The sequence below is a fragment of the Coturnix japonica genome, chromosome 24, assembly GCF_001577835.2.
Source record: "Coturnix japonica isolate 7356 chromosome 24, Coturnix japonica 2.1, whole genome shotgun sequence".
NCBI lineage: Eukaryota > Metazoa > Chordata > Aves > Galliformes > Phasianidae > Coturnix > Coturnix japonica.
Window position 1 is genome coordinate 3,079,487 of NC_029539.1, and position 24,328 is coordinate 3,103,814.

Consider the following 24,328-nt stretch of genomic DNA (forward strand, 5'->3'; position numbering starts at 1 on the left):
CAGCAGATCACAGGGAGGACTCTGCAGTAAACAGATGACTCCAGTGAGGTACCTCTGCCAGAGATGTCCTGAAGTACTGCAGGCACATTGCTGCCCCCAGCTAAGGCAGGCAGCATCTCTGCTGCAGGGACATGGGGACAGGGGGCACATGGAGCTGCAGAGGGTTTGGAGAGCATGAAGGAAAGGAGGGGGGTATGGCACTGACCCACCCCACATGGGATGTGCCCACTCACCTCTTTCTCCCCGCAGATATTGCTGATAATGGAGCTGGAGGCCGGGCTGGAGGAAGGTCCCAGGACACCCACTACCCCTTTGGGAAGGATCTGGCACACTGTAAGCACGGAAAGAAGAAATTGCATTAGAATTTGCCCTGTTCCAACAGACAGAGATGCCAGCAGCACCTGCTTCACTTTGCTATATATATATATGCAATATACCTATTCCCTGCCATTCACATGCCCCCAAATCTGTCTGCTCCCTCTGACACCCAGCCTGTGACACCATCCTTCCCCAGCATCTCTGTACCCCATTTCAGCCCCCTCATCCTCATCTCCAGCTCAGAGCAAGAGCCTCTCTCAGAACTTCCCCTTACAATCCAAGGACAACACTAAGCAAAGTTTATGGAAGGCACTAAATGCAGCAGTGACCCAGCTACAAAGCATCACCCAGCAGCAAACAAACTTGTCTGAATTTCTTCCCTCATCTTCTGCAGAGCTCAGTGGTAATAATAAGGAATCACATTACTGTTTTTCATCTCTGGTTTTTTTTTTCCCTAGCAGCAGTTAATCTTCTGGCTCCACGCCACCAAGGTTAACAGAACAATAAAAAGGCCCCGACAAAATGAAGAAGTTAAATCTCTTTCCTCAAGCTTCCCGGGTTAAACCGTAACCTTTCGTCCTTTTAATTCCCTGCACAAATTCAACTGAATGGCATTCCCCCAACTGCCCCAGCTGCAATCACTGCCACCGCATCACCTAGAAATGCAGCTTCAGATTGCTTGGCAGCACATTTTCCTATGAAAGCTAAAGCAATGTCTCTATAAGCTGAGATTTTGAAGACACTGCTTTCTTCTGCATTGCACTTTTGGGGTGACACGCTGGACAAGATTTTGTGGTGGCTGTAGAAATTTAGTGAGGTTCAACAGCTGGGAAAAAGCAGCTGGGATACTTGAAACTAAGACATGTGTTTTGTAGGCAAGGGAATTTATCACCAGGACTGCTGCACTACAGAACAGAGCAGGTTTTCTGTCAACTTCAGGGCTCTAAATCAAGGCTGGATGTGAGATGAGAGCTCATCATGTGCTCAGGATTTTCTGAACCAGTGACCTACGAGGCTGAGCACAGCGCTCAGCAAGAGAACACACGCAGCTGTTACCTGTAGGAGCTCAGATCATTGAGGTGGTGGCATTACATGTCAGAAGTCTTAATGGCCTCATGGCTGGGACACGGAGCCACAAGCTGAGGATTTCATTTGTCCCTCTGGGGACTTCTCATAGAATCATAGAATGGATTGGAAGTGACTCCTAAAGGCTGCCTGGTCCCACTCCCTGCAATTAACAGTGATGCTCACAGCTCCAACAGGTGCTCAGAGCCCCATTCCCTGACTATGGGGTATCCAGGGATGGGGCACCACTGCCCTGACTTCTTGCAAGAAGTGCCAATGACATACAAACACCTTCTCTGGGGTTTTCCTTCCCCCCCACGCTCTCTCCCCCTCTACCATCTCAATCTCCTACAGCACACAGAAAATCTACTTCTGTGGCATCTTCAAAGGAACGCAGCACTCCCTTTTTCTCCCTGTTTAAAATTTTATGGGCACTTAGCCCTCTTCAAGAAGATCCTTTCAGATGAGAGCTGCAGTGACCTGCAAGCCCTGCATGCTGTCTAAGCAACACGCACAGCTCCATTGGGTGCTCTGCAATTCAGTGCTGCTCAACCACAGGTCATTAGGGCCAGAGTCCTGGGGCAGATTTGGTTGTGAGTGTAGGGCAAATTTTGGTGAGTGCTTCTCTTCTCATCTCGCCCATTGAGAACAAAAATCAGGTTAAGTAGCCATGGCAATGGAGTTGCAATGACTGCCAGAAGAAAAAGAGCCCACTGGGCCTTCTGAGGCTGAGGAGTTCAGTGGAATTAAGGGAAATGAATGAAAACAAAGTGGAGATGCCCAAGGCAAAGGTCTCAGCCCTGCTGGGGGAGCTCTTGTAATCCAAACACATTTGCCATTACAAACATCACCCAATGCTGTTAGACTCCCCAGGGACAGCAGGCAGAACCCTGCTGCCATGCTGCACTCAGACACATCCATCCAAGATCCTACCTGGCCTTCATGTATCAAACAGCTCAAAACCCCAGTGAACATTGGGCACCAAGGCGACTTGTTGTGCATGTGAAAGCTGAGTGCCATCCACATGGGTGCACTTCCACACTCGCTTTACTCATTTTTCTTGTGCTTTTCCATGGTCAAAGATGAACAAACCCAAAGATGAAGCCAAATCCTGGCTGTGTGCAGAGCACAGCATCTCCCTCCCTGCACAGATCCAGGGGTTTGCAATGGCACGTAGAGACTTCTGCTTCTAATTGAAAATAAACGAGCAGGGAAGGCGTGCAATTACCTCAACATTTCCGCGATTGCAAAACATATCAGAGGATCATGAATGGCCGGGATGGGTTTCTCATACAAAAAATGCCGACTGCATAAACAGGCAATGCTATGGAGCACCCTTTGTGTGCCCTACAAGCAACCTGACCCACAGCTAGAAGCAGCCTAAAGGTGAAATGCAAAAGGATCACACAAGTGTTGGGATCAGCATCACTGGGTGGACTTGGAAACACCGGTGTGAATACATAGAAACTAAAAACCACCTGGTTGCTCGCTGACTGCTGACCTGCCCCTGAGATCATTGGAAAAGATCACTGAAGATCATCAAGTCCAGCCATGAAGATGTTTGGATGAACAGCAGAATGATGCTTAAAAGATGAATGCTGGCTGTCCTCCCTGGGCACTGAAAGCAATAGGGTGTTTTAGATAAGGACACGTTTAATGAGCTGGTTTGGGTCTCTGTAAAAGGAGTTGAAACGTCAAACACAGACTGAAAGCAAGCTCTGCTTCTAATGGGAAAACAGCTTTCACTACAAACCCGTTTCAAAACAGAGGACTTTACAGATGTCACTTATGGGAACAGTCAGTGTTTGTCTTCATTCACATCTAAAGCTGAAATAGCAAACCATGCATGAATGCGATTAAGACTGACTCATGCTGTACCTGCTGCAGGGAGCGTGATGCTGCAGTCCCTCACAGTGAGATGCACTGAGTCAGTCCAGGGAACAGGGAAGGGAAATGGCTCAGTGCTACGCTAAAAGCCTTTCTCACAGCCCTAATTACACACAGGATCACTGATGCGACGTCATAGCATCGCTCCTGGAGTGGTCAGGAAGGCATGTAGGCTGTGACAGTCAGGGGTGAGCTCAAAAGGTGTGAGCTTAGAGAACAGTATGATTAAACAGCTGTCTAAATGCTGTGCAGCCGTAGCTTAAAACATCTAAACTGCTTTTATTAACATGACGTCTGCTAGCAAACATCAGCAGCGTGTTAAAGCTGTGAGGTCAGATACTGGAGAGCTATGGAAGTCCTGAAATCTCTGCTAAGGGAAGGGACTGTCCTCTACCAGCTGTATAAACCAGGAGTAACTTGTGGCATTCATAGCAGAGTCACACAGAATCCAGACTTTTCTTTCTGTAAGAAACCCTCCAAGATGTTTTTCCCTCTGAAGGAAAAGGCAAATAACGTATTGCAAACCAAAATCAAATCATTTCGCTCCACTTTCTACTCCTGATACTCTTTAATCAAAGGAAAGAAAACAAAGAAAATCAGCCCGAGGTGGAAATTCAAAATGGGAAATTGCCTCTTCCTCGTTTATCCCATTATCTACCTTCTCCCCAAGCACCACACTCACTGCAAACCACCATTTCTTGCAGAATACATCCCCTCAGCAAATGGGTATTCTGCTTGAAAAACACCCCGACAGAGCAATCCCTGAGCGATGGCACAAAGCAATCCGGCTGCTGCTTCCTGCAATCCCTCAGCCAAGATGATAGCAACACCACGACAAGCAAGAAAGGGAAAAGAATGGACTCCTTCAAAGGCACAGCGGGGTACGGCAAAGCTGGCAGCGCTCTGCTTTCCTAGGGGAGTGTTGGGATGGCTTTGGGGGCAAACTGGAGACAGCTTAGGATACACAGACTGTCCCCATCCCTCCTGCAATCCTACAGGTGACCTAGCAGCAAATGGGAAACTGACACAAAGAGATGAGGGATCCCAAAGGATGGAGGTCTGCTTGTTTTAAGCAGTGCTGCATGTGGCGGTTCCATCCCGGCTGCTTCGCAGGCTCTATAAATAGGCTCACAGGTACTTGCTGAAATGCACTTTATTAACCGAACGAGTCTATAAATAATGCAAACACTAATTGAGGAAATGGAAGCGAAGCCTTCCCGGGATGCTCTGCGGGTTACACAGACCTGGAACCAAGAGCTGCAGGGAAACACATCTAAAATCCCCATTATTTAAACGATTCCTTCAGCTTTTCCAAGTAATTGGTAATTAAAAAATACATCACCCTCCTCTGAACTCCACGTCATCTCACAACTGATCCTAAAAGGAAGTGATCATATCCCAAAGCCTTTTCCCCTCTTAAAGAAGCTATTATGGATGCTCGTGGCTTCTGTCACTCCCAGTTGCTCTGTGGGATGGGGCCCATTGAGGATCCTTTACTCATCATTGTGCTGTTAACACATCGGGCATCAACGGGACCACCAACCTCAATGGGATCGCCAGCCTCTATGGGATCACCAGCCTCAGTGACCTGCTTGCACAGGGGGAAGTTGCTGCAACATGGGAGGCAGCTGCTATTCAGAAACAGCCCTTTTCAATCCATGGGACTTCAAACACCACTTGAATATTCCATTTTGTATAAACAAATCCACTGCCAATCAACAGCACTGAGAAAGCCATCATGTTAGCTGACACATGGCGTTCCACAGGGCTTTAAAAATAACTTAATTGCACGGAACTTGCCCAGAGTCTCTTATTTGCACGCCATCAAGGAGCATCACCTCCCGTATCATTGCTTCTGCTTATCGACACACAGATTAAAGAAAATAACTCGTCCCAGGCTGCTGAGCCAAGTAATGCTGCTGGGGGACCTGGATCCAAGCCTCCAACAGAATGATGCTCTGCAGTGCAGGCAGTGTGCAGTGGGTGGCAGAGCCCCATGGGGCAGGAGCAGCCCTGCAGGATACTCACTGGTTTCCGCCGTCTCATACTCGCTGTCTCGCAGCAGCTCAAAGATGTCCACCTCCACCTTAGCCTTCCCCAGGCGTTCAGGTGCACGGTTGATGCGGTTCTTGGCCAGAGTGATGGAGAGCCGCTCCCCCCGGCTGCACTCCATGGGGTCATCCAGGATGGCAGCTGTAGGGGCAGAGCACAGCAATTAGGCTTGGCGGGGCACCCCACATCCCATTACACCCCCACCAACCCTGCACTGCAGCAGCACTGTGCTCCTGCCACATCCTCCCTCCCGCAGCTTCGCCCACCTCCAGCTCTCGCCAGACACGTGGGTGTGAAGTCTGCAGCAGCGCCGTGCTACTCACATTGTGCTGCCCATGCTGCAGCCCTCCCACAGCACAGCACCCAGCTGCACCGCTACAGCTCGCTCACCTGAGTGCTGCTCCCCATCATCCCAGCACACAAACAACATCCCCAAACAGCCTCACTTTATTCACAAGGAAGCGTTGGTACGGTGCCGAAATTGGCTCTCATAGCAGGAGTATTTCGGGAAGCACGTGGGCAGCCGTGGGTGGGAAGGGACAAATATTTTTCAAACAGAAAGCACTCGACTCCTGAACTCAGCTCCTGGGCCCACCCACTGAAAGCTGCGTTAGGCAGAGGGAGATGGAGAGTGGGATTATTTTTGTTCCCGTGACGGAAGGCAAAAAGAGATGGGAGCTGAGCGTAAATCACAGCGCTGCCACTGCCCCCACTGGCACTGCTTTGCCCTATGGGCTGTGCTGGGGGTGTTAGAAAGGCACCCACGGTCACATCCCCCTCCCATCATCACTCCAAAGGGAGTAAATGCCGTTCAGAAGTGCCTGTGCAGGTGAACAAAGCACAGATTAGTGGGGCTCTGGAGGATGTGCAGATGTCTGGGTGAACACTACATAGCACCACCACTATCTGCAAAGCCGAGGCTGTTAATCTTGGTCTCATTAAACAGTGAGAAAGGTTGTGCTTTTCCTCTGAGGCCAGGAGCACGGATGGCCAGATTTCAGATGTTGATACGGTCAGCGACCACTTCTAATTACAAAGACATTGGGCAAGGAAGGTGCCCCAGCAAGCAGCTCGCTTTCCAGGAAAGGGTAAAGCAAAGCACATGTAGTGCCGAGCATCGCAATGCCTCCGGCTGCCAGGAGCTGACCCAGCAGAACGGAGGGGAGCGGCGTCAGCGCTCTCACACTCATTATTCTGCACTTTAGAGGCTCAGAAATCACAACGCCGGACAACGCCTCCAAGAGCGCACTTCAATCACCAGTTTCCAAAGCAAACTAATGCATAGTTAACTGCGTTTTAAAATGGAAAGAGTTGAAACCAAAGCGTTTCAAATCATTTCTTCAGGTCACCTAAGCACAATTGGATCCAAGCTTTGCAGCTTGTGTTGGGAGCAAACCCTACAATGCCACCATGGATGGTAGCACTACTCCAACCCACCGACCCCACGGCAGCACTTGGTCATTTTGGGAGCCTGGTTAGCATTAACTAAATCTTAAACCAATCCCTGGGATGGACTGGGGAATGAGATGGAGCTGATCTTTATGCATTAGACCTCGCAGATGGAAAAGGTCGTTTAAAGTTTGAAAAAGGTTGGTTTTAAAACTTCATGTCTCGGGACGCAGCACATTCTAATAGCGGCATCATTAAGTATGAACGAAAATCTTTACATAAATTCCCTTTCATCTCTTCCTGTCTATTAAATATGGGAAGCGGCATCGAGTACGTCTTTAATCCTGAAAACTTACAGCAAAGTCTTTGAACTTTGTTGGCCTCAAAAATCACTTCTCTGTTCCCCGTCATAATAACATCCCCTAATCTCAACTGCCTGCTCAATGAATGATAGGGAAAATACTGGGAGGAAGAGGGGGGCCATGGGGGGAGCAGAGCGGACGGCGATAGATGCCTGATGAGGGCGGTGGAATCCTACAGGGATGGGGAAGCAGAGCCAGGTGGGGGCAGAAGGGAGAGAGGCACTGAGATCTCCTGGGAAGAGATGGCTGGAGATGTCTTATCCCATGGGATGTTCCAATCCTGATGGATCGACTTCCTTGTTATAGTAACAACCTCTATTCTAGACCACAAACCCAGGTTTTCCTTGCACCTAACCTAGAGGCTATAGACAGAAGAGTTCTGTAGCTCAGGTTTTGAGCACAAGTGACTTCTCAATTATAAACCCCATCAAGCACAGATTTCAAATTAAACACTCCAAGTGAAGGACTGAACAAGAACCAGAACAAGGAAGGTGTTACTGGGTGCAGATGCACACAGGTGGTGCCCTCTGAGAGCAGCTCCATCACCTCTCCCCACAGCTTACCTGCCCTGTCCCCAGCCCTCAAGGGCACACAGGCAGCGGAGCACTGCTCAGGGGGTGGGAAGCAGTGATGCAATTCCTTAACCCCACAGCACGGGCATGATGAGAGGCCGATGCTTCTAGTCTCAGCACAGGGATTCTGTCCAGGAGGATGAAGGACATGTGCGAGCAGCTCAGCCCCACTCCTCAGCACAGAGCTGACAGCAGACAAGCAGTGCTGCCAGCGGTGCTCTCAAACAGCCTTCTTCTGCAGCCAGGCTCTGACACAGCAGCTCACCCTATTAGATGCAGCAGCCAGCTCACAGACACCCAGATCCAACACTTTCCCCCTCATGCTGATTCCCCATCATGGGGAACAAAATCAGGAGCCGACAATATACTGTCCCCAAACGGAAGGGGGACCTCATTGAGGAATAAGGAAAACTCCAAACATAAACTCTCTCCTTCACAGACAAAGGGACCTGATAACGTCTGGGGAGCAGAGGGCTACTTATTGCTCTTGGCCAACAGTGGAAATCTGCATTTAAATGGAGCTTCCCTCTCATTTCTGCTATCCAGAGAGAGTGAATTCAGGAGAGATGGGGAAGGGAGACGTGATAAAAAACAGCTCAGGGCTTTAGTTCCTCCTGCTTGAAATGCAGCCTCTATTCTCTTCTTTAATAATTGCTTTGTGTACACAATATCAGAACGGCATTCTGTAGGACGGCAGCTTCCTGCAAGACAGATGCTGCTCTCTTTTCCTTCCCCAGCGTGGGGACAACCTGCTTTGCATCCGAGCAGGACCATCCCTCCCAGGTTGGGTGTCCTCTCCTGCACTTTATCAAGGAGATGGGGGCAGAGGGATGAGGATGGGGACAAAACGGTAATGCCTTATTCAGATATGAAGCTCTCCTCTTGCATAGCAGCAAACTGAGCTCCTGGCAAAGCACCCAGAGCTCCTGCTGCTTTCTGCACAGTCAGGTTGGAGGCACGTGCAGCTGTGGATAAAGTCCTGAGCTGCGGATTCCAATCATGCCTTTATGCCCTGCTAAGTCCTATTTAATCCCTCAAAAAGCCTGTCAAGAGACTTCCCAAGAACGAGGAGGAAAAAAAGCAGGGAGAAATAAAGATGACTGATTTCACCTTCCTGAGACACAGGTGAGGCTGGGGCAGGGGATGGGGAGTGGGACGCTGGAGGCTGTGGGTGGATCAGGTGGAAGAACCACCAAGATGGGCTCCAATCTCCAATATGGGGGTTCCTGTTTATCCCCATATCTGTCCAACCAGCCTGCAGCCTGCCACAGAATTCCAGCTCCTGGATGGACACGTCCCCATACCCACACACAATTGCTCGTCATGCCTACATCTTGTTGCCTTAGGAAACCAGCCCAAAACCACTGATGTTTGGAACGTGGTTTTCTGCCTGTCTTCTGCTTCAGTAACGCCAAGCTGAGTTGTGCTTCAAGAAGAAGAATTTCAGCCCATTTTTGTGGTCCCCGGTGGCCAGCAGCAGCTGTGGTTTGCAGGAGGAGAGCAATGGGAAGCCCTGGTGGGGCCAGCATGCTCAGCAAGCCCAGGAAAGGAGAAAGATCTTAATTAAGTCAGTGGAGAGCATCAATACAAGAAAAACAACCATACAACCCCCAGGTGCCACTGCCAGGCGAACAAAACGAATGACAAAGGAAGAAACAATGTGTAAAACCCTAAGCTTAAATATATAAAGGAAATAATAATAATAAAACCAACAAACAAATGGGAAAAATCCACCCGGATTTCAAGCTATCATCACAGAGAGATGGCAACGCATCATGTGGCCATGGGGCTCCATGGGACAGGGGCTGCAGACCCCCAAATGACACAGGACGCTTTCCTGGTCACACACACACCATAAAGCATGTCCTGTACCTACAGACAGATCATCACAGCAGCACAGGGCTCCGTCTCAGGGGTGGCTGTATTTCAATGGCAGCCAAGGCTATTCCAGAGTGCACACAGCTCTGCAGCACTCTGGGATTTACTGACTGACAGTGACGGAAGGAGAGCAACATTTCCAACACTGACACTTTGCTGCTGTTGCAGATAGAGCCATTTCTCCAATCCCCAGCACGCTTTGGGACAAGAGGGATTTGAGGCTCCTCTAAAGCCAATAGATTTCCATTCATTGCAGTGGGGTATGGAAAAAGCTCTTTGTGAGCCTTTTCTTCCTAACCCTTCCTGTGATCTATGTAATATCAACATGCTCTTTTTTCTGCACTCCCCTCATTTGGAGAATGTTGGGTTTTGGCAGCTCTTCCTGATTTCTCCCCAGTTGGCAAACATGAGCGCACTGCAGAGGATGCACAGCTCAGACCCAAAGCTGGAGCACTAAAGTGCCAGCCTTAGCCCTGGACTCCCCCACCCAGCTGATTAACACTGATTAACTGCATACACAGGGACAGCAAACAGCCTTGGATGGAACCCCAACATCAAAGTGAGAACTGGAAAAGAACTGCACTAGCTGGGAGATGTGGGGTTTTGCTTTCACCAGTATGGAGCCTGTAGATATTTTGCACCAGTTCTACTCCTGTTACAAACCATTACCCACTGCTGCTGTTACAAATCTCTAAGACACACATCCAAGGACAAGGACCCACCACGCTGGGTGCGGATATCAGACATGACAGCGCCTTTAAAGACAGCAGACAGACAAATGATGGGTGCAATGACTTTCATTCTCTTGTGATGGATGGAGAGCAGAAGCACCAATAGATAAAGCGTCTCCCCAAGGTTTTGCAAGACCACACGGCAAATAATCACAGTTAATATGCCAGAAGACTTCAGAAGCTCTTCTCTAACACCTTTTTATTTAGTGCCACCGCAACTTGGCACTTCTGCTTCAATGCACAGGCATCCAAATGCATCACTACAGCCAAGCGAGCGCTGTTAGCGGAGCGTCTGGGAGCTCCAGAAGTGGCACATTAAGAGGGATGTGTGAAGATAAGGAGCAGGGTCAGGGGCCGGCCTCAGCCTGGATGGAAGACACAAACTACCCAGATATCAGTGTGTAAATGAGCAAGGGAAGAGTGCAGCCTACAAGCAGGAGATGATCACACAAACAACAAGCAATAGTGGGAAATGGCAGCACTGGAGACCTCGCCCCGACTGCAGACAACCCAGATGCATTAAGCTCCATGGAAGAGCTCAATCCAATTACAACGCGACACTGGAGCCCTTCAGGAGAGTTTTCATCTCTTTGTTTTACTGTCGAAAAAACAACTTTTCCTGCTGAGTCACAGCGAAATGAGATGCTAAAGAGCTGCCACACCAGATGTGGAAGCCCTTCAGATCCAATTTCCATCAATCTACACAGGCTCCATTTATTTATTTTTTTGCCACTCAGCCCTCACCAATTTAATAGGTTACTTTAATGTCTTCCTGCCTTTCCCCTCTGGTGTGCTCTGCTCAGTGCATTTCCCCCCTGGCTTCTGGATAGAAGAACCAGACAGGGATTCTCTGACAGCTTTCCCTCCCTTTGCATCTCTTAAGAGCAAACTGCTGCTTCATCTAATATTTGCTTGCTAAGAAAATGATGATGGTTTAATGCAAAACTGTTTTTGCTCTTTTTTGCTCGTGCACAGCTGATCCCACATCAGCACCTGTGCCCATTGAACCTCTGACTCAGGATACCCCAGCAAAACCAACAACCACAGCCATGCATGCTTTAAAGAGGCCGAGAAGCACACGGATACATGGGATACACAAACAGAGATCTGCAGGTAACGTGCATCAGTTACAGAGCATTTAACTCTCATGTGGATGCTCTCAGCTGGAAAAAAAGCAGCTCCACTTTGTTGCTGGATGACTTGTTGAGACCTACAGAGTCCTGAGGTTTCTAAGCCTGGGGCGGTGCATGTGAATCCCTGCTGGAGACCTGACGTGGGGTGACAAGAGCTGCCTGGAGAACTACAACGGGAAATAACCACAATATCCTTAAACACCACTCAATGTACCACAAAGAATCTCTGAGGTTTCCACACAGTGCTCTTCAGCTGTAGGAAAAGAACAACTTTTAGGCAAACATCTTCTGCTTTTGGCTTGGGAGCTCATTACAGATTCTCCTGCATCTGTGCAGCACAAAGTTTTACATACGATGCACAGAAGCAAGAAAGGGTGAAGAGAAAGGAAGGAATTCAAAAGGCAAAGACAAAGCAGAGCTGCCTGAGCTGCATCAAACCAGACCCAGCAATTCTTGGTGAGCAAGATGATAGAAACCCAATGGCAAGGCTGCCCAGGTTCCCACTAGATGTGATGGAAGCAGCCCCATGCTAACGAAGGAGCAGAAGGATATCACCACCCAACAGTGGGGTCATGGATGAGATGCACCAGCACCAGCCACACTCATCTTGTAAAGCAGAGTGAATTACATCCCCTGCAGTTTGTTATGATGCTTCTTAGAGAGGGTACTGAATTAGTTACATTAACGCAGCAAGGAGCTGGATCAGGTTCCCAGTGATAAGCTTAATTAAACAACAGAGTTATCCATAAGCTGTGGTTTATGTTATAAATAAGCAACATTCGTGTTGATTAATTAAATCAAGTCATGGTTCAGATCATTAAATCCTCCTACTTCTAAGAAGAGCTGAACATCTCGACATCAGCAGGGCTGGGCATGGCCTGGAATAGGGGCAGAGCAGAAGGGAAAACCACAGTCCTAATGAAACCCAGGGCAAAACTTCACCTTGTGAAACTCAACAACAGTAACCACAATTGACCCCCTCCTCCCCACTGTGAATCAATGATGCTGTGATGGGACCCACCTGATACATCCACCAATGGGCCCATCCAATCCTGCAAGAATGATAATCAGCTCTCCCAGCCTTTTCCTGTTTTTCTTAACACAATCTGACCAGATTGGGAACTGTCTAATAACAATAATAATAAAACAAACCTCATTTACAACCAGCTGCAGGATTGGAGCTATTTCCTCCATCTATTCACTATCCCAGAAATTGCCTTTTAAATGGATAACGACGATTGTGAGGGTCCAGTTATTACCTTGAAACCTCACATTTTGATACATCCAATGTTGTTCTCTTCTATAAATAACAGTTATTACTGTAAAGTGATTTTTTCCCCCTCTGTATTTCCCAAGAGTTCCTGCAGGAGATGGTAAAGAAAATGGGTTCCATTAATGCTACACTTAGGCCCTGTTGCTTTTATACTTTAACTCCCATCATTAATCTTCTAATGTGTCTTTAAACAAATGTCATTTATCCCACAACTCTCTGGCAGCTCTCCCTCCCTGTTTTCTCCCATCCCTTTCCCACTATCCTGCGCTGTAAAGTGGGAGCTCTTCCTCCCCTGACTCATCAGTGGGTGTTGCTCTCCTGCCAGGCAGGGAGAAACGTCTCAGCTCTTTTGCAGGCAGTTTGCTGGCAATTACAAGAGAAACAGGAGAGCCCACCATCAGGAAACTCACATCTAAAGGAGATGCGCTGGGAGGAAGGCTGGCCCTGCAGGAAGGATCACAGGATGACTTTGCCACGAGGTTATTGTGCACTAATCCTGGCTGCAGCTCACGGAGTCGGTCCTTGGGCAGGCTCTGTGCATGGGGAAACGTTGCCTCTGGCTCACAGCATCCTCCTTTGAGCACACTACAAACGCAATTGCTTTTATCTGATTCGATGACGATCAACAAGGCTGCTCTTTGCATTACACAGTCACAGGCCAACCAAGCGTGCACCTATTGCTCAGGTCCCTTTGGAACAGCCTATAGCACTGGTGGCACATGGGGCAGGACCCCATTCAGCATCTACCAGCAGTGAGAGGAGCTTACTTCCATTAAGTCCTATTCAAAGAGAAGTTCATGGGCACAAATCAGTTGTGTCCCACTTGCAAGGTCTGTCGAGACACAGCACCCACCCAGCCTCCCCCTCCCCATACTTACTTGCAAGGAATAATTAGCAATGGCTCCTCATCCAAAACCAAGCCACAAAGAACATCACCTTTGTATGCTGCCCACCTTACAGTCACCAATCTTCCCCTGCAGCTATCAGCCCCGGCACCAGAAATAGCAAAGATTAATGTCTCGAGTTACCTTGTGTAACTTCTGGACATTTGGACTTGTCTGTTTTCTCTTCCTCCTGAGAGTTATGACATTCCTCCTACCCTTTCTCAGCCACAGCCTCTTCTTCATTATCATCTGTCAAGTCCAATTAACATGTGCAGCAGCATGTAGGAACACCATTTGTGAGGCCTCCTGACAGCAGCCCGCACCCTGGAGCAGCATAGGCAGCCCTGGCACACAGCCCCTCCCCAGGGACATCACTGCATGGAACACATATCCTGCAGCACCTGCCTTTGGTGATGGTGGAGGATGTTTTGCATGCTGGAGAACATCCACCTGACCGCTTTTTGACCCTCAAACCCATGATCTCAGAGTTGTATTGTCTGGATACCAATCAGCCAATGGGTCTCGCAGGGATCTTGAGGGATGCTGAGTGTGTGAGCAGCAGGGTGTCTCATGGCTCGCCGTGGCTTCAAGATGGATTAACCCTTGGGTGGAGAGGTCAATGAGACATCCATGTGCTGCCCCAGCTCTTCGAACAGGGCTTAATAGCAATAAGTTGTGCCTAGACCTGATGCTAAGCTCCTGCCAAGCACTGTGGATAACAACTACTTTCCTCCCTTCCTCCTACACGCCCTGTGTTTCCCACCTCTGATATTACAAACCACCACACACCAAAGCTGAAGAGATTTGCCAATACCCATGGCTCAGCATTCAGAGCTTCAATTAAACCAATTAGCATCTTTATCCCTGGTTAATATTGCAGAGCAAAGAGACGTTTTACCATCCAAGTAGCAGACCAGCCTGTGTGTCCAGATGGTCACTGGAGGCTCCTGGACCACCATCCCATCCCAACACCATGCACTTGGGCCTGTTTCAATGGCACCAGCCCTGAGCCAGCTGGGCTGGGGGGGCTTGTTTCCTTCTGGCACCAATGGAAGAAACACAGCTCCTCAGTTCCTAACATCAGCTCTAAAAAGAGAGGAGAGGGACTGGAAAGGGGAAAGCATGATGGGTTCAGCCACCATGAACACACAGCAGCTCTTCATTTCCTCATATGGTAACGAAGGAAGGGATGCTCAGAGCACTGAGGGCTGTAAGTCCCTTTAAAACCCCCTATTAGCTTCCTGGTGTCATCTCCCTGTCTGAACAAGAGTAGATAATGTTCTGTTCTCACCCACCCTGAGCCCAACCTGTCGGCAGCACTCCCTTCATTCTGTACCTCCGTGTTCAACACGCTGACTGTGGCACAGCTATTAAAAACAGAAGAAGCAACAACACCAAGACACTTGCCTGTACAAGCACAGAAAGAATTCATATAGGAGCTCATTATTAGGAAGAAAGAGAGGGAAGAATCTTGCAAGGCGAGAAGCCCAGAGTGGTTCTGCACAAAGCAGCCTGGAAACGGCAGCGTCGTTCCTTCCTGACATGACATCACCTCAGTGAAGTTTTCCTATTGAGGTAACCCAGAGCCAGCACAGCACGGTGACAGATGGAAGGAGCCTGGGGGAAGGATGGGGCTTTCCTGTCTGATTTACGTGCAGCAGCAATCGATTGGGCTTCCTTTCCTCCTGCACTTAATGCTTCTGATGGGGTCGGTGTAGATGGAGAGGAGGAAGCCTGGATTCTGATTCAGATTTTGCACATCAGAGGGGGAAGAGACCTACCTCTGTTAGTGACAGCTGCTCTGGGTATGCATCCCCATAGGCACATTGAGCCCAGGGGGTGTCCCAGCTGCTACAGACCACAGCATCCTTCTGGCAAACCCCCCTTCTCCCAAGCCACTATTTCTCCTAAAGCCCTTTTCTGTTTTGTTTCCAGCTCTTTTCACACAAACTTTATGATCCCTTCAGCCAAACTCTGCACCAAGCTGTATTTTGCAATAACTGAGACAAATGGCATTACAACAACTCAGCCTCCAGCGTGGCTATAGTTAACGCTCCTGCATTCACTGCGTGTGACACTGGCACAACAAGGTTTGAAGAGCCTTACAAGGAATGGAGCTCTATGTGACCCCTGGCAGGAATGGAGGAGGAGAACAGAGGTTTCCAGCTCTGCTTTCTCCCCAGTCTTTTGCATCAGTTATATATCGATTCATCACAAAATACCCAGAGCTTCCAGCCTCTTGGCTCTACATTGTCACCAATTCACTTCACTTATCCATTTGCACTCTGCATCATTCTGTTCTTTGAGGTCCCTGAGCCCCAAACCAGAACAACAGCCCTGATCCGGGGCAGTGCTGAACCCCACAGCCTCAGGTGTGCTCTGCAATGACTGCTGCACTGCATTTCAGTGCCATGGCTGGAATCAAAGCGAACACACAAGCCACGATCCCCATGGGGTCTGTTCATTTTAGAGCCCACAGTTCAACACTGAAGTCTCCCACCACTCTCCCCGCTGCATCCACAGCAGGAAGCCAGTCTACCCACGTGCTACAACAGCAGCCATAAAGAGCAGCAATTTACCAACACATCCAAACAAGGGCGACGTGGATTGATAAAAACCAACAGTTAAACCAGCACAGCATCTGTTACCCGTTGTAGGAGCTTGGCTGAAGTGCACTTCCCAGAGATTCACTGCCTTTTCCCTCCGAGTCCGTGTGCTGAACTCCCATCACAATGCTCACAATGCTCCATCCATCTCCAGCCATGCCACCAAAACCATTCCGGGAGGAATAACGATAACACTGAAAGCGAGCATTAGCCAAACACTTGGCTCCATATTTTTCTCACCCTTTTAAGCTGTCTCACTCGAGAAGAGACAGCGAGCTTTATCCTGCCTTTCTACACCAGCGACCTCCAGATGCTCCTGCCAGCATTGCAGGCAGCGAGGGGGGAAACCTGTGTGTACCCTTCATCCCCCCCACCTCCAAAACATCCTTCAGGATTTCTCTAGGAAGCTGCTGCAGTCTCAATTACCCTTAAAGCACCACAGCCATAAATCACACGAAAACAAACCGCTCTAAAGTGCTCCAACCAGAAGAGCTGACGGGGGCCTTGTACAATGGCCAATTATAGCGGGAGAGTGAATTAATAACATAAATATAAGTGATGAGGGCCATTTTCTGAGTACACCATCCAATTCTCTACTACACTCTTCTCCCCATCCATCGTGCCGTGGGGTCCACACGCCACAGCTGGGCATGGGAACATGCAGGAGCTGTTGGGATCACGACACAGGGAAGGATTGAGGCAGGGACAGAAGTCAGGGGTCCATGTTTGTTGTCACATCAGCACCAAACTGGGAGCATTATGAGCCACATCTCCATGGATTTGCTTATTGTGACCAGAACAGGCAAATTCAAATGGGTCTCAGCAGGTTATGGGATCACAAAATGGTTTGGGTTGGAAGGGACCCTCAAAGGCCATTTGGTCCAACCCCTCTGCAATGAACAAGGACACCCACAGCTCTATCAGGTACACAGAGCCCCATTCAGCCTGACCCACTGCACTTGCAGTGAGCCCAATGCTGAACACCCCACTGAGACCTTCCAGAAAGGAGCCAAATCTCGACCTGAGAACATCAAAAGACACTTGTGACAACTCATTCCAATGACCAAAGCTGCGCTCAGCAAGGACCGAGCCTGAGGACCGGCTCTATTTCATACCAGCTCCCTCTGACAGAAGATGAAGCACTGCTTTCCTCAGCCAATTACCGCTGCTTTTATAACAAAGCTGCACACCTGGGGTGAAATTCATCAATACAGATTATTAAGCAGGTGCAAAAAAGGGCCAGAACGTACCCTTCACATTCCATGTAGGCACTGAGTTCACCAGCAGGCAGATACGGGCTTTGAAGACAGATAGATGATCTATTACAACCAAGTTGTGCAGGTTACTTCTAAGCACAGCTTCATAGCAACGTGCTTAGCGTTACTTACTGTATAGACTACCCAGGCATGTAACTGGGGCCATTCATTAACTCTCATGAGCAGAAACCTGCACACGGCTTTGGCAGGTGCTGATATCCAGCTGTGTAGCAGGGCTGGATGGAGCCTGAACTAGAGAGCTCTGCTTCACCATCATGGAACGTTTAAAAGGAGCTGTACAAACATCAATGCATTGTATTGAGTCCGGCCATGCAAGAATCCAAAGATTAAATGATGCATCTGTCCCACGGGCTTTAAAAGAAAGAAACTGAATATCATTCACTCACAGGTGGAGCAAGTTTTTAAACAAAGATTTATTTGCCTGATTATTGCTTCCTTTTTTCTTTAATATTAAAACTTTGGATTTCCATTCTGATTTTCCCAGCTGCTGCATACGTTATTAAGAGGGGATTTTAAACCCCACCGGTCAGCCTGCGGACTCCATTTCATTGTTCACTTCCCATTGATCAGGGTTGGTTTTCTCTAACATTAACCATTCCTTTGCTGTCCATCTGCAGTGGGACCTGGTGGGGTAGGAAGGCTTTGCTGCATGACACGCTCAAGAGCTCCAAGGTGGGCATCCAGGGATTGATATGTAGCACCAGCCCTTGGCCTGTGTTCCCAAGCTGCCTGTAACACAGCTCTGCCAGTGTTAACACCGCTGCCCTCAAAATGAACAGTTTATAACTCGCTCTTGTTTATCTGTGTCTCTATTGCTGCTATTAATATTTAATGTCCCTGGAGTAAAGGTTCCTTTCCAGCACAACGAGCCCTGCTGTAGCATTAATCAACTTGGCAGCACCCAGGGCTCAGCATTCCTGGCTCCCAAATGTGGGTAGAGCATCCCATGGCTTCTCAGTGCTGGAGCCACCAAGGGCTTGTATAGCTGCGGGCAGCCCCACATCCTAATTAGGGACTACAACACAGCCAGCCCATCACCAAGGGACTCCCACCTCCCCTACCCCACCTGGGTGCAGGAGATGGCACAACCCAGCTCTCAGGAAAGCACCCACAGATCAGACAAGCGAGCATTGCTGTGCATGATTAACTCCAGCAACCCTCACATTTACACTGGGGATTGCCCGAGGACTGCATTATTTAATGGCTGTAACAGCACAAAAAAGGGAAACAAATCCTATTTACATGGGATCACAGCCGCGGGGATGCAGAAGGTCCCTTTCAGTCCTACAGAGCTCTATAGGTTAACAACCAGGGCTGGTTGCTACAAGCAGCCTTGGTGAGGTGGGTGCTTGTTCTGCTTGTCTACAGAACACAGGTTTTCGACCCAGCCCTTCACGCTGCATTCAATTAAGTGAAAGACAGCCTGAAGAATTATTTCATTTCCTTAAAACACATCAAGCAAGCGCTCCCTTTTTCCAATCTCAGCTGCCAAATCTTGGCCCTGAACTTCAGGAACAATTTCTCCTGTATTTACTGAAAGCTCACTCTAAATCTTCTCCTACTCCAAACACCGGTCCTCCAAACAATTACCCTGCCTGCAACATTACTCATCTGCTACATTTTCCATAAGCATTAGTCATTTGATGGCATACCATCCTTGCTGTAACAGAATGAGGGCCATCCCTTTGCTATCCCACCCTCCTTGGTGCTCCCATACCTATAGCCTCCCAGATTTCATCTCCTCCTGATGATAAGGAGATCACTGCACTACAGGAAACCACCAATACAGCTCATACCCACTGGTACAGGCTGCCCAAAGACTGGGCTTATCCACCTTTTTATCCCAGGTTTTCTCCCCTCCCTCAGGGAATGCTTTGATAAGGAAACCTAAGGCTAAAAATGGAGCATTCCATTTTCCGCTGCACCAGAAAGAACAAACTATCGCTCTCTTTCCTCAATACATACGTTTGATGTCAACAAGGCAGAGCAGGTCACTCTTAAAAAAGGCACTTCAAATACCAGTGCTCCCTGTCATCCAGGCTTTCCATCAGAAAATGACAGCCTCCCACTTCAAAACAAGATCTAATGAAACCCCATTCATTCCCATCTTGCTGTAATGACATTAGACAGCTCTACCGATTCCCCTTTATTGGTTGCTTAAGTGCCTGAACAAACCACCCACAGCCCAGCCCTCCATGCGTTACTGCAATGGAACAGCCAGCCACATCACCCTTCTGAACAGAGCACCCCATGGCCAATAGAGCTTTCTGTTGGGTTGGAGGCTTCCAAACATCTTTTCTTTAAGAGATCTATGCAACTTGTGAGCACATCAGGTTTGGTTTAAGATATACCTGGCACAACAGGTGACAGGCTCATCAGTGTGTGAATGCTCACCTATAGGAGAGCTTGGGGAAGGACGTTGCTGCAAGCTGCTGCCCTCACCTCCATGAGCATATTAAGCCAAAATACACACATTCAGGCACCTCCTGCTCACCACAGGGTGTCTGAGCACATGCAACACTGCACAGTGGGCAAAAGCCAGCAGGGAAAGTGCTCCTAATCAGCCAGAACACAGAACAGAAAGCTCGACGAGCCTGTGTTTTCATACCACCAAATTAGGTTCATCAGGTTACCCGCTATGGGCACGATAATTTTTTAAGTGCTCCTTTGAGGCAGATAAAAGATAACAGAAACGGTTTCAGCAGAGCACTTGGGGCTATTTGGCTAAAAGCAGCTTTGGTCTCTTTCATACCTGAGTGCAGATGGAAAGCAGGCAGCCCCTGCATCCCAAAACCCAAAGGTGATGGAGGCCTGGCCAGACCCCAGGGGCCAAGGTGGGCTTGGAACACAGCACCCTACACACTGAGCTGCCCCTGTAGGTCCAAAGTCCAGCACAGAACCCAAGCACAGCTCCCAGCAGGTGCACACATCAATGCAAGAGCACTTATAATGGAGCTGCGGTGCTCAGGGTAAGGATGCAAGTCTGTGCCCTCAGCTCAAGCTACTTCTCTTCCAAACCACTGCACACCCCATTACAGAAGTCTCCTGACCCGCACAGAATTTAAGATAAAGAGAGGTTTAAAGCAGCAAATCAGTTTTGTCTATTCTGCTTAGGTCAGCACTGGATCTTCGCTCCATCTGCTCCCTGAACATGACGTGACAAGAGAAACGTCCTTGGAGACCATCAGGAAATGGGGACAACTCTTTCCTTCTGCTCAGCAGTGCTTTTTGTGGAGATCTACAGTGAGAAGCTATTAGTGGTACACCAGCGTTATTTCTTCCACTGGAATGGGCCAAACCATGGGTGTGTTATGAGGCCAACCCTACAGGAATGGTTGTCTTCTTTCTACAGTGTGATAGGCCAAGTAAGAAACAAAGAACATTATCCTGCTGCTCCCCAAGGCCAGCAAGCCGAGTCTTGCTATCCAACCCATCCCTGGCTGGGATAGGATTCACAGCTATACATAATGGTCCAATTCAGAGCAGCAAAAACATAGGAATTGGAAATCATCAAATCAACAGAGAGGAGAGAAAGAAGACCAGCACGGCACACACTGCCAGCCCAAGGCAACAAAGGTTTGGAAGGCAATGGGTTTCAATACGTGCCCATGTCAGCTTCCAGTTCCCCATGCACCCAACCCTTTGACTGCACTCTCCTCACAGAAAAACAGACAATGAAAAAAAAGGAGCTTCCTTTGCAATGCTAAGTACCTCTGTTTGCCTTTAATAAGACAGACCGGTATCAATTAGAGGACAAAACCATTAGAGGCAATTTGTTTAGTCAAATCATTGACAAGCCTGTGTCAAAACAGCGGTCCCAGTGGCCCTGATCTCAGAAAGGGTTTGGAGGCACAACAACTGACTGAGCTCCCTGGCCCCCATTGCCTCCAGCAGCCTCAGGTTGGTGTGCTCCCAAAGCCATCTCAGCCTTTGCAGGGCTGTCTGACTCCCAGCACCCACATACAGGAACAAGGCTCCCCATCACGGTGGGTCCATCCCACTTGGTGCAGCTCTCAGCTCCTTGAACCTGGGCAGACCCCAACGAAAGGCCCCCTTGAGATGCTTCACTTCTGTAGGTTGCTCAGCACTCACCCAGCCACAAAAGCAGCCCTTCCCCTGCTGTGTGCTTGAAACATTCCGAGCTGCCTCAAAAGGATTTGGGTAAGGACCTCTGCTGCTCCTTTTCTGTACCCACTTCTCAGAGCTCCTGCACACACCGCTGCACAGCGATAGTGCCACGCTCCCAGCTCCCAGGGTTAATTGGCCCTTTGCATCTCTGGGGCTGCTTCCTCCTTTAATAGCCAATTAGGCCTTATTAGCGAGGTTGCCATTTCCATCCAAGGCTCCCAGCGGCAGCCTGGAAGCTACAAATTCCTCTCAGTAACCCTTCTCACAAGGCTGCGTGGCCTTTTGTATTGCAAGCTGGCCACTGTGCTCAGCACAAGGTTCTATTGCTGCTCAGGGTGAGCTGCCGTGGGAAATACATGCAGACAGCCCTGCGGATGGTCTGACCCATCAGAAGAGACCAACACGCCCCATGCATGTTCCAATGGGCCTCAGCACAACCACACATGGATCCACGAGGCAGAGCACGGTCTGCTCCCAGCACATGTTGACACACTGCAGCACGGATCAATAGAAAGGGAGCTAGATAATGGCAATTGATTTTACACGTGTAATAAAGTTGTGAAGTCCCTGATTCATGCATTAGTAAGTGCTCATTTTATTGACCCGAAGGGCAACGGGCCCAACATGTTGCACTGTTTCCTTCTGAAAAGCAAACAGCATTTGCTAATGAGAGTCGGGCCGGGTCCCTCCAAATCACTCTGCTTCATCACTCCCATTCCTGCTCTCCCCAGCCCTATAGCTCAGCGTGAGCAGCTCCCATCGTTCCTCTGGGACATGGACCTACCCAAAACGAGCTGCTTCCTCTCTACCACTTTATTCCCCCTTTGAACACACACAGCAGTTGTTCCAATTCACCCTGTTTCAGTGAGGCCCTTCTGGTCTGAATTCATCCTGCCATTCCTCTGCAAAGCACAAAACCTTCCAGCACTCACAATGTACCACAAAAGCTGACCCTTGCCACTGCACAGCCTTGAGTTACAGTGATGGAGTCTTCTCCCTTATGCAAAGCATCGTGGAAGCAAAGGGATGATGAATCTGTACTGAGAAAGACAAGCATCAGACAGCAGGAAGGCCATAGGATGCTACTGAGCTCAATATACTCAAAGAGGATGACTCCATCCATTGCACAAGCCAGCTGCAAACACACGGCAGGGCTGCATCATACAGGAGCTGATGAAGCCCTTGTGATTGAAAAATGCAAAGGAATTTCTTTTGACATCAAGGCTGGGCATCCCAGCCAACATTCCAAGGCAGCACCACCAGAAAGCTCCTGGTTTGAAAAACAAGGCTGAAGAGAGACTGAATTGCAAAAGGACATGCAATAAGGAATGATTCAAAGGCTTATCACGGGAAAGATTGGGCCAGGACATAACTCCTCCTAATGGAGTCTTGCTCAGGTTGTGCTCACAGTGCTTCATGTATACACAGGAAGATAAAGCCAGGCACCCACAGCTATAAACCAGGTGTTTAAATTAGTACAGATCCAAGGGAGGCGAATAAAACGCTGGCAAGAATGATGTATCAACATCTACATAGAGGCTGAAGGAGCGTAGCAGCATTCCTAGAAAAGCAGCAACTAAATGTGATGCAGGGAGAGATGGGGAGAGCAAGATAGCTCCGGTGTAAAGTGCAAAAGAAAATCACTTAGAGATGAAGGAGATATTTAAGGATGGCATTAAAAGCAAGAAATGAACGTGGAACTGCAGACAGGAGAAGGTTTTTCACATATACAAACACACACAAAACAACCCAAAAAACCACCTGAACTTCAGTTTAAAGCAATTCTGCTTCTACAACACCTGGGATTGATTTCCTGGCAGTGCAGCCATGCATTCATTGCACCCAATGATTCCTGCCCATCCCTCTCCCCCAGCACAGCCCTTCCCAGCACAACAGACTTGGGAAATGCAGGTGCTCATTTGAGAGCTTGCCACAGGCAACTCCTTTCATTTTCTCTGTGTCTCTGCTTCACATCCAGCCCGTGAGAACAAATGTTACCGTCAAACCCAAAGTCCATCCAATAACTCTTGCTAATAGCTTCCCAGCCTTCAGCTACTCTCAGGTTAGGGAACTTCAGAAACCGGTGTTGGTTAGATACTTAATAACTCCTTAAGTGCTTTTCTCTTCTATGTGCTTGACCAAAGCCTTAAAACATGAAAACTTTCTGCGCACAGAACGTCCCCTGAGCTCCATATATCAACCCCCTGGTGACTGAAACCACCATAGAATCTCATAGAATGGAAGAGACTCTTAGGATCATCAAGTCCAAACCACAATGCAACATTCCAAGTCCAACCATGACATGATACCCCAAGTCCACCAATGAACCACGTTCCTAATCATCCCATCCACATGTCTTATAAATGCCAGCAGGGATGGGGAATCCACCATCCTTCAAGGACATGCTCACCACGACCTCAGGGCTGTTTTAGGACACAGATTGCTTTCACCCCATTGCTGAGCCCAGCCCTGCCTGAAAGCTGCAGCCCCATCCCAAGCAGACAGATTGCTTTACGCTCTCATGTTCAACATGTATTTCTTTCTCGTGTATTTCTTTCTAGCCTTGATCCCCACATTAGAGCAAAGGCACCCTTTTAGAAGAGCCGTTTTATTGCCAAGCGATATTAGCGCAATGAAGAAAATCGTTCCTAATTTTTATAAATTATCTCATCATCTGCAACTAATTAGCAGCTGCTGAAAGCTGGGAAATCGCTTTGCGCTCTGCAGAGACCCGCTTGGAGCAAAGCAGAAACCATCCAGCCCTTATGGTCAG

The 24,328-nt window shown here is 48.7% G+C and overlaps 1 protein-coding gene across 2 annotated transcripts in view; it reads right to left on the reverse strand.

Moving 5' to 3' along the window:
• The window catches only part of GRIK4 (glutamate ionotropic receptor kainate type subunit 4), a 104,558-nt gene that overhangs the window by 48,329 nt on the left and 31,901 nt on the right, over positions 1-24,328 (reverse strand). For both annotated transcript variants that reach the window (XR_004309616.1, XM_015884046.2), the window contains exons 3-4: positions 5,299-5,463; positions 234-331 (exon numbers count right to left, since the gene is read on the reverse strand). Coding sequence is in view for 1 of the 2 variants with exons in the window: in XM_015884046.2 (XP_015739532.1) it covers positions 234-331; positions 5,299-5,463 (263 nt within the window). In the remaining variant the exon portion in view is untranslated. The remainder of the gene's footprint in view (positions 1-233; positions 332-5,298; positions 5,464-24,328) is intronic.